General features: G+C 44.4%; 1 protein-coding gene across 1 annotated transcript in view; it reads left to right on the top strand.

Annotated features, from left to right (window-relative positions):
- Positions 1–14422, top strand: part of LOC117412018 (dedicator of cytokinesis protein 11) — a 116810-nt gene that overhangs the window by 74155 nt on the left and 28233 nt on the right. The window contains exons 39-41 of the mRNA XM_058988990.1: positions 12005–12120; positions 12629–12766; positions 12919–13101. Of these exons, the coding sequence (XP_058844973.1) occupies positions 12005–12120; positions 12629–12766; positions 12919–13101 (437 nt within the window). The remainder of the gene's footprint in view (positions 1–12004; positions 12121–12628; positions 12767–12918; positions 13102–14422) is intronic.

Here is a 14422-nt window from a genome sequence, read left to right as displayed (position 1 = left end):
GCACCATCGGCCACAGCTCTGCCCCTGGTTCCCTACTCCGCTCTCCCCAAGCACCCAGACGTCGCTGGGCTGCTGCCAGACGTCGCTGGTGCTCCCCCTGTTCGCTGCGCCGGTCCCCAGGTGAAGACCTCTGCCCGCTGCTGCAGCCGCCTGTTCCCCGGCCGTCGCTTCGGTCGCCCCTGTCAGCCCGGTGGGGTCCCGTGTCGCCGGTTCAAGGTCCCTTCCTGGAAGCGCCGGAGGAACCGACCCACCCTCAAGCCCGCCCGTGTAAGAGGGCGAAAAATTACATTTGTGGACTCGAGGGTGGGTGGTTGTGTTTTAGGGGAGGGGGTGGCCTTCGAATGGCCCCGATCAGTGTTGCACACTTGAGGGGGAGGATGTGTAACACATCAGGGAGGGGGTTAGTATCCTCCCTGAAGAAAACATGTGCGTATGCACATTTTGTTTAATTGTTTTATTATTTTGGTAATTTGTTTATTGTTTAATTATCACCCGCACCTGATATTTATTGTAAATTAATGCCAGGCGCAAGGTATTTGAGACGTGCAGCTTGTCTGCACATGGCTGCTGAGTAGGAGGCGGCAGAAGGTGCGCTCTGCTTCCGAGCAGTCAAAGTGCTGAGTTAAACTTGTGTGGTTTCCAGTGTTTTTATGACAGGTAAACGGCTTAGCCGTCCTGCGAGCTAGTCAGGGACCTGCATAAAATGTTTAGTTAGTGCTCAAAACGGAGCTAGGTGTTTTGTTTCGTTTTGTTTATTTATTGTTGTGTATATTAAAATTAGCGCGTAAGCGCTTAAAAATCCATTTCTTGTGTCCTGGGTCCTGCTTTTAAAGGGGCAACGAACCAGAGTGAGTGTCGCTCTGTTACAATATATATATATATATATATATATATATATATATACAGTGTATATATATATATATATATATATATACAGTGTATATATATATATATATATATATATATTGTAGAAGGAATGAGGTATACAGAGGGTACAATAAAGTAAATGAAGTAAAAAGAACGGTTGTACCAAAACGAAAACGCTGTATAAATGGGATGTATTAAGAAGAATGTGTTGCTGGTTGTTTTTAAATCCCGTTGTGAGAAGTAAGGGATAGAGTGAACTACAGAACCCATAATCATTAGCGTGACCAGTCAATGCATACTGGGTAATTAGCGCAGGTTTAAATTGACTGGTGAAGCTAATGAGAGGGGGGTCGTAGGAACGCTGGAGAGTTCCGTGTTGATTGTAGAGACGGCGAAAATCTACAATATTAAATTTGTTGAAGTAGTTGGAGACGGCGTACGGTGGAAGATTTAAATTGAACAACGAAGCACAGTTCAGTTTATGAAGAAGGAAAGCTGTAAGCTTTCTTTTATTAACCTGAAGAGGCACTTCGGATTTATAAAAACAACCAGCAATTGAAACGTCTTTTAAAGTTGGACGAAGTACAGAGGCTTAAAGAAAGGGTATGTAAACCCAGGTTTTGCATTGTTATTCATTCGCTGTTACCAGACAGACGGCCTGTGTTAATGTGTACAGGGAACTGGCGTTCTTTGTGGGACTGACTGATTGTTAAGATTCTTGTGGTGCACTAACAACACCGAGGACGCTGCTGGGAAGTACCACACTGCTTGTGCACACAGAAAGTGCGCGTCTGTTCTTGTGAGACGTGAAGTAACAGCGTGTTTAATTATTTTACTCAACGGAGTGGATTTACAATGCATACAAGTCAGTGACTGTTATATCTCTGAGCTACGGGGAACAAAGGCTGAGAGAAGCAGAGATTGGCGCACACGGTGTACAGTGGAAGAAAAAAACACCGTGTGCTTTATTTGAAGTACTGTTTTATTAGTTGTTAGGATTGGTCTCTGGACGGTATACTTTTTAACTTTAAGACCTGCAGCATATAAAGGACTTCCACCAAGTACCAGGAGGGGCAGTCGTGTCCACCTTGCAGTACAGGACCTCTGTAACCCAGGAGCAGCAGAGCTGAACCAACGTACTCGCTGGAGGAGGGGTGGCCTGTCTGTGCACTGCCTCTAGAGGGGACTGGAGGAACTGTATGCAACGCAGGAATAAAGTAACTGTGGTTTATAAGGGTTGGGAGTGCCCACTAGAAAGCTGAACCTACTCACCTTGCAGTTCCACGCCAGGAGGTTTAAGTGGATGGTGAGCGACGGACCTGAGACAATCCTGAACTTTATTACGTGTATGATTTACTCCCTCAAGACTACAGGGACACTCTATGTTGTGTTGTGGATAACGCAGAAAGAGCAGCAGCACAATAAAAGTTACTGTAGTTTTGCATTTCCTGTGTGGCGTCCATCTGTTCACCCTGTTCTACACCTTCTGGCTATCCTACACATTACGTAACTAATACCAACCGGGTTACACTTGGTGGCAGCGGTGGGATTGCCAAAACTGCAGGATTCAACTACAGTACCCACCTGACCGAAGAACACCATTGAACATGGCAAACATGGACGTCTTGCTACAGACCATGATAAACATGGCCAGTGCGCAACAGGAAGCAAACCGGTTGCAGAATGAACAGATACATGAAGCAAGGGTAGAAAGAGTGGCTATTTTTCAACGGTTGGAACAAGTGGCTACAGCCCCTACTTCCTCTACTCCATCTGCAACCAATGCATCAATCAGGTCAACACATGTCCTGAACAAGATGACGAGCGGAGACGACATCGAGGCCTATCTCTTAGCCTTCGAGAGGACTGCAATACGAGAGGGCTGGTCACGTGATAAGTGGGCTGGAATTGTCGCACCTTTTCTGGTTGGAGAGGCCCAAAAAGCTTACTTTGACCTGGCTCAAGAGGAAGCTGACAGTTACGACGTACTCAAAGCTGAGATCTTAGCCCGGGCTGGGATTACTACTGCTTTGAGAGCCCAAAAATATCACGCATGGAGCTTCAAGATGTCACTACCGCCAAGATCGCAAATGTTTGATCTCATCCACTTAGCCAAGCGGTGGCTAAAACCAGATGAGAACAGCAGTCACCAGGTTATTGATCTCCTGGTGATGGATCGATATCTCAGAGCCCTTCCATCGCCTATGAGAAAGTGGGTGGGCCAAGGAGATCCAACTACACTGAATGAGTTTATCTCATTGGTGGAACGCCAACTAGCGGCCGAAGAGTTGGTGCGCACAACTGCGAACCCCAGTCCTAAAACTTCAACACCTGACCCGGTGGAAAGGAAGCAGCGCGTCTACTTCAAGACGGGTAAGCCCTCTACAAGGGGTAATGAAGAGCGGCATACAGTCGTGAAGGGACAAATGCAGGGGGCGGGGCGTGGTATAACATGTAAACGAGAGGGAGTTGATTACTCTTTTTACAAATGTTATAAATGTAATGCAATGGGTCACATTGCTAGGCACTGTCCGCAGACGGAAGAGCCTATGCAGTGCAATATGGGGCATCACTTTTGTGGTAGCATTGTAATACCAGGGAAGCTGGAAGGTAAAGCTCCCTATGTAGCAGAAGTAGGTATAAATGGAACCATAGTTAACGCTCTCATTGATACTGGTAGCTCATTAACGTTAGTAGCAGCAGATTTAATAGCTACAAACCAATTGGACAATAATTTCACCATAGGTATTACATGTATACATGGGGATGTGAAATGTTACCCCACCACTCTGGCTACTGTGTTATTTCAAGGGCAAGTGTACACTCTGAGAGTGGGTGTGGTGCGCAGTTTACCCCATCGTGTAATCCTTGGTAGAGATTATCCAGGATTCAAAGACCTGGTAACCATAAAGAGGGAATTGGCATGCCCAAAGCTAAAAGATACAGTAGGGAATACTACTGATGAGAGTCTAGCAACATTGTTTCCATTTAGCGATGCATCCTTGTTTGAAGGGCCACGGCCCCATAAAATTTATAAGAGTCGTCGACAAAGACGCCTAGAAAAATGGAAAGTGTCACTAGGTAGAAATGTATTGGTGGGAGAAGTTGGAAAAAGGGCGGGGAAAGGTGTAAGCACCCAGTGCTCCCCCAATGACATATTAGAGGAAACTGGTGAAGAGGTTGTGGAGATAAATGACGGTGGGGTAGATAATTGGTATGATACATTTTCTCCTTCAACCAGGAATTTTGGGCGGGATCAAGCGCAGGATCCCACGCTAATAAACATTAGAGAGAAAGTGGTTTCTATTAATGATGTGCCCGTGGAGAATGTAACTGTTAACCCACAAGAGCATTATCTCATTAAAAATGACTTGTTGTATAGGGTTACGGTAATTAATGGTAATCAAGTAGAACAGCTGTTGGTACCCAAGGCATATCGTTTACTAGTGTTAAAATTAGCACACAATCATTTGTTTGGTGCCCATTTGGGAAGTGAGAAAACATTACAACGTATAGTGCAAAGGTTCTATTGGCTAGGGATTAACAAAGAAGTAGAACGGTTTTGTAAATCATGTCCTGAATGTCAAAGAGCTAGCCCCAGACCTAGTTTCAGAGCTCCTCTACAGCCTATGCCTATTATAGAGGTACCCTTCGAAAGGATAGCTATGGATCTGGTAGGTCCGCTGAATAAATCAGCTAGGGGACATGAATATGTTCTGGTAATTTTAGATTACGCCACTAGATACCCTGAAGCGATTCCTTTACGGAACATGGCATCAAAAACCATTGCCAAAGAGTTAATCCAGGTATTTTCTAGGGTGGGAATCCCCAAAGAGATCCTGACGGATCAAGGGACCCCGTTCGTCAGTAAACTGATGAAAGATTTGTGTAAATTGCTGCAAATAAAGCCAATTAAAACATCTGTTTACCATCCACAAACGGATGGATTAGTAGAACGTTTTAATAAAACCCTTAAATCAATGTTAAGGAAGGTGATATCCAAGGATGGGAAAGACTGGGATTTACTGTTACCCTACTTAATGTTTGCAGTTAGAGAAGTACCCCAATCTTCCACAGGCTTCTCGCCATTTGAATTGTTGTATGGGCGTCAACCACGGGGAATATTAGACGTTGCCAGAGAAACGTGGGAGGAGCAAAACAAAGTAGGTAAAAATATAGTGGACCACATTATCCAAATGCAGGACCGGATAGATAGGGTCACTCCCATTGTCACTAGTCACCTTAAACAGGCACAGAGGAAACAGGCAGTGCAGTATAACAAGCTGGCTAAAGTTCGTCAGTTTAACCCTGGAGATAGAGTGATGGTGTTAGTCCCTACTCCAGAAAGTAAGCTCTTTACCCATTGGCAGGGACCTTATGAAATTATCGAGGCAGTGGGGCCAGTAAATTATAAGGTGCGCCAACATGATAAGCGTAAGAAGGAACAGCTATATCATGTTAATTTATTAAAGCCATGGGTAGATAGAGAAGCTTTAACAGTTGAAACTGGACAGGCAATTCGCAGTCCAGAGACACCCGTAGAAAATAATATGGAGAAAGGTGGTAAAAAGGGTCAAATAAACGTAGGACCGGACCTTGCAGAAAAACAGGTACAAGAAGTACGTAGAATGGTACAACGGCACAGTGAAGTGTTTTCCTTAACTCCGGGCCGAACAAGTGTTATAGAGCATGACATTGTGACAGCCCCGGGTGTTAAAGTTAGAGTCAGACCATACCGCATACCGGAAGCAAAGAAAGCAGATGTTCTGAAAGAACTAGAGTTAATGAAAACCCTAGACGTAGTCGAAGAATCACATAGCCCATGGAGTAGCCCAATTGTCATGGTGGCTAAGCCCAATGGCACTTGGCGCTTTTGTAATGACTTCCGACAGTTAAACGCTGTATCAAAGTTTGATGCCTACCCCATGCCTAGGGTAGATGAGCTTATTGAGAGGCTAGGTAAGGCGAGGTATTTAACAACGTTGGACCTTACCAAAGGATATTGGCAAATCCCATTAACACCGGGTGCACGGGAGAAAACAGCTTTTTCCACACCGTGGGGATTGTACCAGTATAAGGTAATGCCTTTTGGGTTGCATGGCGCACCGGCATCGTTCCAACGCCTAATGGATAAAGTTCTAAGACCTCATTTAGAGTATGCCTCTGCGTATATTGATGACATTGTCGTGTTTACAGAGTCGTGGGAAGATCATTTAAAAAAGGTGGAAGCCGTTTTGGGTAGCTTAAGGGACGCAGGTTTAACAGCGAACCCTGAGAAGTGTTATGTAGGCTTGAAAGAAGCAAAGTATTTAGGGTATGTGGTAGGTGGTGGTATTATCAAACCTCAGGTCAATAAGGTAGAAGCCATAAAGAGCTGGCCAACCCCGCAAACGAAAAAAACAAGTGAGGGCATTTTTAGGTTTGGCAGGGTATTACAGGAGGTTTGTACCAGAATTCTCAACTGTTGCAGCACCACTAACTGATTTAACTAAAAAGTCAGCTTTGAATAAGGTTAACTGGACCACGGAGACGGAGGCAGCGTTCCGTGAGATCAGTAGAACATTGTGTAGTGAACCAGTATTAACGGTACCTGATTTTGCAAATAAATTTATCTTGCAGACAGATGCGTCTGAAATAGGACTAGGAGCAGTACTGTCGCAGATAAAGAATGGTGTAGAGCACCCAGTCATGTATTTAAGCAGGAAGCTCATGCCTAGAGAGACTCGTTATGCAGTAGTGGAAAAGGAGTGCTTGGCTGTGAAGTGGGCAATTGAGTCCTTAAAGTACTATTTGTTAGGACGAGAATTCATCTTAGTCACTGATCACTCGCCGCTGAAATGGATGAAGGAAAATAAAGAACGGAACGCGAGAGTGACTAGATGGTTTCTAGCTTTACAGCCTTACAAGTTCACAATTGAACATCGTAGTGGTAAGCAGAATGCCAATGCTGATGGCCTCTCTAGAATACATTGTTGGGGTAGTAAGGTCGCTCGAACCGGTAGGTTAGAGCTGAGTGGGAGGATATGTAGAAGGAATGAGGTATACAGAGGGTACAATAAAGTAAATGAAGTAAAAAGAACGGTTGTACCAAAACGAAAACGCTGTATAAATGGGATGTATTAAGAAGAATGTGTTGCTGGTTGTTTTTAAATCCCGTTGTGAGAAGTAAGGGATAGAGTGAACTACAGAACCCATAATCATTAGCGTGACCAGTCAATGCATACTGGGTAATTAGCGCAGGTTTAAATTGACTGGTGAAGCTAATGAGAGGGGGGTCGTAGGAACGCTGGAGAGTTCCGTGTTGATTGTAGAGACGGCGAAAATCTACAATATTAAATTTGTTGAAGTAGTTGGAGACGGCGTACGGTGGAAGATTTAAATTGAACAACGAAGCACAGTTCAGTTTATGAAGAAGGAAAGCTGTAAGCTTTCTTTTATTAACCTGAAGAGGCACTTCGGATTTATAAAAACAACCAGCAATTGAAACGTCTTTTAAAGTTGGACGAAGTACAGAGGCTTAAAGAAAGGGTATGTAAACCCAGGTTTTGCATTGTTATTCATTCGCTGTTACCAGACAGACGGCCTGTGTTAATGTGTACAGGGAACTGGCGTTCTTTGTGGGACTGACTGATTGTTAAGATTCTTGCGGTGCACTAACAACACCGAGGACGCTGCTGGGAAGTACCACACTGCTTGTGCACACAGAAAGTGCGCGTCTGTTCTTGTGAGACGTGAAGTAACAGCGTGTTTAATTATTTTACTCAACGGAGTGGATTTACAATGCATACAAGTCAGTGACTGTTATATCTCTGAGCTACGGGGAACAAAGGCTGAGAGAAGCAGAGATTGGCGCACACGGTGTACAGTGGAAGAAAAAAACACCGTGTGCTTTATTTGAAGTACTGTTTTATTAGTTGTTAGGATTGGTCTCTGGACGGTATACTTTTTAACTTTAAGACCTGCAGCATATAAAGGACTTCCACCAAGTACCAGGAGGGGCAGTCGTGTCCACCTTGCAGTACAGGACCTCTGTAACCCAGGAGCAGCAGAGCTGAACCAACGTACTCGCTGGAGGAGGGGTGGCCTGTCTGTGCACTGCCTCTAGAGGGGACTGGAGGAACTGTATGCAACGCAGGAATAAAGTAACTGTGGTTTATAAGGGTTGGGAGTGCCCACTAGAAAGCTGAACCTACTCACCTTGCAGTTCCACGCCAGGAGGTTTAAGTGGATGGTGAGCGACGGACCTGAGACAATCCTGAACTTTATTACGTGTATGATTTACTCCCTCAAGACTACAGGGACACTCTATGTTGTGTTGTGGATAACGCAGAAAGAGCAGCAGCACAATAAAAGTTACTGTAGTTTTGCATTTCCTGTGTGGCGTCCATCTGTTCACCCTGTTCTACACCTTCTGGCTATCCTACACATTACGTAACTAATACCAACCGGGTTACAATATATATATATATATATACGTAGCTGCTAGACTGTCGGGTAAACTAACAAAACCACTGACCCATTAAGTGGATGTTATATTATGCACTTGCCAGTGCTTTTGTACTTTACTGCCTGGGACTGAAGCTTTTTTTATGTCTGTGATCCATATTGCATCATTTTGTGTTCTATGTTCCCACGGATGTTTGAGTGTTAATTAAAATGATCATTAACAACAGTGCGATTTAATTATTATCACTCGCATGTGATTTCTGTCGTATGGTGCAAGGCAATATAGGCATACACAGTTTAACGAGCCTCATGCCCAGCTATGATCAGCAAAGAAAAAAGCCTACATAAAGTGCTCAGATAAGTTATCTAATTCAATTCGAAGATGCTTCCTCATTATTATTGATTGGTACTGAAAAAATGCGTAAATTGAAAATAAAGCACAAGTTAGGAAATCTCATCTTTCAATTAACAGGTTTATAACAGGTTCCTTCAATGTTGTGTATGGTGCACTAACATGTTTCAAGCTTTGCATATGATTCGTATCAAATTAGCTTTATACTGGGTTTGTTTGTATATGAATATCTCAGAGGGAGCTCAAAGCAACCCACAAACACGAGTGAGCCTCAACAGGGCTAACAGACTACCCTTAGTTATGAATTATCCTTAAGAGTGCAGAAAATATAAACCGTGTTCACAGCACTGTATTGGTGCTTAACCGCAGAACTGTATAAGAACAATATAGGCTATGTAATAACCACTGACAGATGGACACACTGATGACGTTTCTCACATTTTTTATATGGCAGCTTCACAATCGGGAGAATAAATATTTTTCCCTCCATAATGAATTATAAAGTGCAAAGCCAATCACATTGAATATAAAAGCTTTTTAAAAAAATGCAATTCTGAAGTCTACAAAACCTAAAAGTGCCTAATTTTGGTTTGAAACTGGAAAATAAATGGTTATCATGCATAGGTATGATGGGAAATATTGTAAAGTGACTGCATCTGTATTTGTCGCATTTTTTGCAAACTCCATGGCCGAACATGTGTTTAAGTATTTAAGAAAAACCGTTCTCAGTTCTTCTCAGTGCTGTGAAAGAGCGGGCTGGAAATGTCCTCTCAGCGTTCCGCTCCAGCAGCTCCCCCGCTCCATACGTCACAATTGGCTCGCTCCGCTCCACTTACACTCTCTGTCCTCAACGCAGGGCCGGATTAACCAATATGCCAGTAACACCATTCGCCAGAATATGCATAGGGCCCTGTGGCAATGTGCCCCATCCCTGTGTGCATTTGTGTGTTGCGTGCGTATGTTAATGTTGGTATAGTCATTGGTACACGGGATATAAACGGGTCTGTGTTTCACGTGTATTTAAAGTGTAGATTTGTATTTAGGCACGAGGAGAGCACAAATCACTTCACGTGCTGGTTAAATGTAATATGTGAGCACGGGGTTGCACAGAATTAATTCACGTGCTGGGATTCAAGTGAATAATTAATTAGTAATTGAATCCCAGCACAATAGTATATATAGACGCACATTTCTTGCACTCAAGGGTTAGGTGTTCGGTGAGTGGAGAACGAGTGTGGAGAAGGAGAAACTAAATAGTAAGAACGGAAATATAAAGTAAATAGTGTTTTCACTCACCGTGTTTGTCTGTCTGTGCACTGTTTAGTTCGTTTTGTTTGTCCTTTTATTTTGGCATATAGTGCCGTGTCCAGTGTTTTTGTCTGTTCCAACCTTTTATTTTCTGTTCTGTTTATTAAATGCTGAGCGCGATCACGCATTCAGCCTCACCAAAACCCCATCTCTCTGTTTATTTATTTCCTGCATCTGGTCTGACGCCACCCACTCCGGCCGTCTTTGTGATAGGCCCCCAAAATATGGGTTAGTGTAGGGGCCCCACGTCCTTTAATCCAGCCCTGGCGGCTGTCGAGGTGGATTGCAGACACAGTCAGGATTGCATATGATCTAGCCAACCTGCCCCCACCAGAAAAGGTCACTGGTCACTCTACAAGAGGTCACTGGTCACTCCACAACCTCTTGGGCGTTATTCCAGGGCGCATCTATTACAGACATGTTCAACACTGCAATATGGGCCACTCCTCATACTTTGACCAGGTTCTACCGGCTGAATGTCGTAGATCAGCAGAACCCTGGTTTTGGGACCAGTGTTACGAGCAGCCACTCATTCTGCTCTTTACCACATTTTTATTATGTTCCACTTTAAGTCCTGGGGTAGTTAGCCATACACACTTTTTTGGACTTCTGGTGTTAAATGCTGAGGTTACTCAGTGTAACCTTGCAGCATATACACAGCATGAGGGTTCTTCCGCACTTTACTGTGGACTATATGCCATGGACCCTTATCGGTCCTCGGCCAGAATGTTAAAGGCAGTTTATCTTCCTTTTTAGCACATCTGCCGGTGCTGCAAGTCCTTCACTTGTGACAGCTTAGGTATTGTATCCCATTCAGTAATGGTTACATTTAGTACTTCAAAGGGAACGCTAGGCTATTATCATAACTCTGGTTCCTTGAAATAGAACCACTACCACTACCCTTCAAAGTCACTGCGTTAACTCTTACGCAGCAGGCCTGAAGAGAAAATGGTGCTGAGCCTTACTCATGTTTATCTCCTGAGGACGGAGACGACACTCATGTTTCTCTTCTGGGGGTGGAGACGACAGTCGTGTTTATCTCCTGGGGGTGGAGACGACAGTCGTGTTTATCTCCTGGGGGTGGAGACGACAGTCGTGTTTATCTCCTGGGGGCGGAGACGACACTCGTGTTTATCTCCTGGGGGCGGAGACGACAGTCGTGTTTATCTCCTGGGGATGGAGACGACAGTCGTGTTTATCTCCTGGGGACGGAGACGACAGTCGTGTTTATCTCCTGGGGGCGGAGACGACAGTCGTGTTTATCTCTTGGGGGTGGAGACGACAGTCGTGTTTATCTCCTGGGGGCGGAGACGACAGTCGTGTTTATCTCCTGGGGCGGAGACGACAGTCGTGTTTATCTCCTGGGGACGGAGACGACACTCGTGTTTATCTCCTGGGGACGGAGACGACACTCGTGTTTATCTCCTGGGGGCGGAGACGACACTCGTGTTTATCTCCTGGGGGTGGAGACGACACTCGTGTTTATCTCCTGGGGGTGGAGACGACACTCGTGTTTATCTCCTGGGGGCGGAGACGACACTCGTGTTTATCTCCTGGGGGCGGAGACGACAGTCGTGTTTATCTCTTGGGGGCGGAGACGACACTCGTGTTTATCTCCTGGGGGCGGAGACGACACTCGTGTTTATCTCCTGGGGGCGGAGACGACAGTCGTGTTTATCTCTTGGGGGCGGAGACGACAGTCGTGTTTATCTCCTGGGGGCGGAGACGACAGTCGTGTTTATCTCTTGGGGGCGGAGATGACAGTCGTGTTTATCTCCTGGGGGCGGAGACGGCAGTCGTGTTTATCTCCTGGGGGTGGAGACGACAGTCGTGTTTATCTCCTGGGGGCGGAGTCGACGTCTGCCGCAGATGGGGCTCTAAAGGAGCCGTTTTAATAGAAGTGCTCAGGTAATTCCGGCTACAAGAGATATATCTTGTTCGGTAATGGTTACATTTCTGTTTCAGTTTTTTTCAGTTATATGTGTGAAATTGACCGAAGTGTTGCTCTCTTTGCTGGCTGCTCTCTTTCAGGCTTAGGAACACCGGAGGCAGATGTTTCACACCAGTCCCTGTTGGAAGGCAACATTGCAACAGAAACCTGCCTCACTGTTCTGGACATTGTTTCCCTGTTTACCCAGAGCTTTAAGGTACGTTGATGCTGCACTAGATTGTGTGCTAAGATGAATAAACGTACATCCACTGGGACTGGCAGTGAGGGCTTGGTGTGCTGCTCCCCTCATTGATAAGGGAAAGAGATGTGAAGCCCATGTGTGCTATTCAATGAGTGGTGAGTGAAAGGCACTGGCACCCAGACAGCATTATATACAGTCCAGGATGAGGATAAGCTATTGATATACTACTGACAACTTTAAACTATTACAACAATGCAGTGTGTCCCAGTACTTGTTGGAGTATGAAACAGCTATCGATACTGGAGTTTTGGTACACAGTGTATGTTCTTTTTCTTTTTTGTTCCATTTGATAAGAAAGCAATATAAATTGCTTGACGGTATTTCATGATTATTGTTTTTACCAGCCTGCTGTATATTGTTGGTAAGCCGTTTGGTAAGAGGTAGATAGTTAAAGAAGGTTCTTGGTCTCTTGACACACTCTTGAATGGCATTGGGTAAAAGGATGTGCTTTGCTTGTCTCCAGACCCAGCTCCTTGACAATGATGGTCACAACCCCCTGATGAAGAAGGTGTTTGATATTTATCTTGCCTTCCTCAAGATGGGACAGTCAGAGACAGCCCTGAAACATGTGTTTGCATCCTTAAGAGCCTTCAGCAGTAAGGTAGGTACGGGACTGTAGATAAGGTGTAAAACAGGCCAAAACAAAACCATCTTAACAAAACCAGTTTAAATTTCCTGCTTTTCAAAAAAACCAATACAGTAAGAACTCCTGCTGACTGTTGGATGTTTTTCCCATGTTTATGATCTCTTCAGTTTTCTGCAGCATTTTTCAAAGGCAGGGTCAGCCTGTGTGCTGCTTTCTGCTACGAGGTGCTGAAGTGCTGCACATCGAAGCTCAGCTCCACGCGGGGTGAGGCATCAGCCCTGCTCTACCTGCTCATGAGGAGCAACTTCGAGTACAGCAAGAGGAGGAACTTCCTACGAACACACCTCCAGGTGAGCACACCTTACCCTAATGACCTTCCATCACAATCACATGGACAGACTCACATTCACATACGAACACACCTCCAGGTGAGCACACCTTACCCTAATGACCTTCCATCACAATCACACGGACAGACTCACATTCACATACGAACACATGTCATGACAATGAAAGCTATAAGGATATGCTCTGAATAGTTTTGATTAGATTTTCACTACTACAGTAGAAGAAATGTGTGCTTAATTGATATGTAGTAAAAGTGTCTCACCTGGACCCCGCATTCTGCTTTGTATTGCACACTGAAGTACAGCCTCTCGACTTTAGATGCAAGTGAAAACTATTCTGTGCAAATCAGACTCCAATATAATTTCTTAGGACCAAATGAAAAAATCTAGCAACGCAATGGACCTATGCTATATGATTACGGTATCTTATTAATTAAAAAGCCACATTTACATCTAGAACAGTGTATGCAACATACCTATTGAAAAAGGATGTTTGTCGAACATTATTATCTGTATCTCAGTCACAATGTATAAATTGTAACTATTTTTTTCTTCTACAATGTTATTAAATAAAAATAAGTTTCATGGTGCACAATGGTATAATCTTCATGTGAAGCTGTGTTATCTGCTTGTGAAGCTGTGTGAATCTGCTCTTGATTATTATTATTATTATTATTTATTTCTTAGCAGACGCCCTTATCCAGGGCGACTTACAATCGCAAGCAAATACAAATACATTCAAGTGTTACAATATAAGTCATACAATAAGAACAAGAAATACAATAATTCTCAAGTGTGACAAACCACAATTCAATAATACAGCAGATAATAGTGAAAGTTACATCAGGATATGATTAAGTAGTGATAGTTACATCAGGATATGATTAAGTACAAAATACTACAGATTAAACACTTGGGAGATTACAATATTCTGAGGTACAGGATTAAATGCAGTAAAATAGGGGGCAGATAAGAGCAAAATAAAGCATATTTAAATGAAGGGTGATAGTGTCCCAGGATACAACAGAGGAGTTCTACAGGTGCTGTTTGAAGAGGTGAGTCTTAAGGAGGCGCCGGAATGTGGTCAGGGACTGGGCAGTCCTGACATCTGTAGGAAGGTCGTTCCACCACTGCGGAGCAAGGGTGGAGAAGGAGCGGGCTCGGGAGGCAGGGGAGCGTAGCGGAGGTAGAGCCAGTCTTCTAGTGCAGGCGGAGCGGAGAGGTCGAGTGGGGGTGTAGGGAGAGATGAGGGTCTGGAGGTAGCTGGGTGCAGTCTGATCAAGGCATCTGTAGGCTAGTACAAGAGTCTTGAACTGGATGCGAG

This window comes from Acipenser ruthenus, chromosome 16 (assembly GCF_902713425.1).
Source record: "Acipenser ruthenus chromosome 16, fAciRut3.2 maternal haplotype, whole genome shotgun sequence".
NCBI lineage: Eukaryota > Metazoa > Chordata > Actinopteri > Acipenseriformes > Acipenseridae > Acipenser > Acipenser ruthenus.
This window is presented reverse-complemented; position numbering and strand designations above follow the sequence as displayed.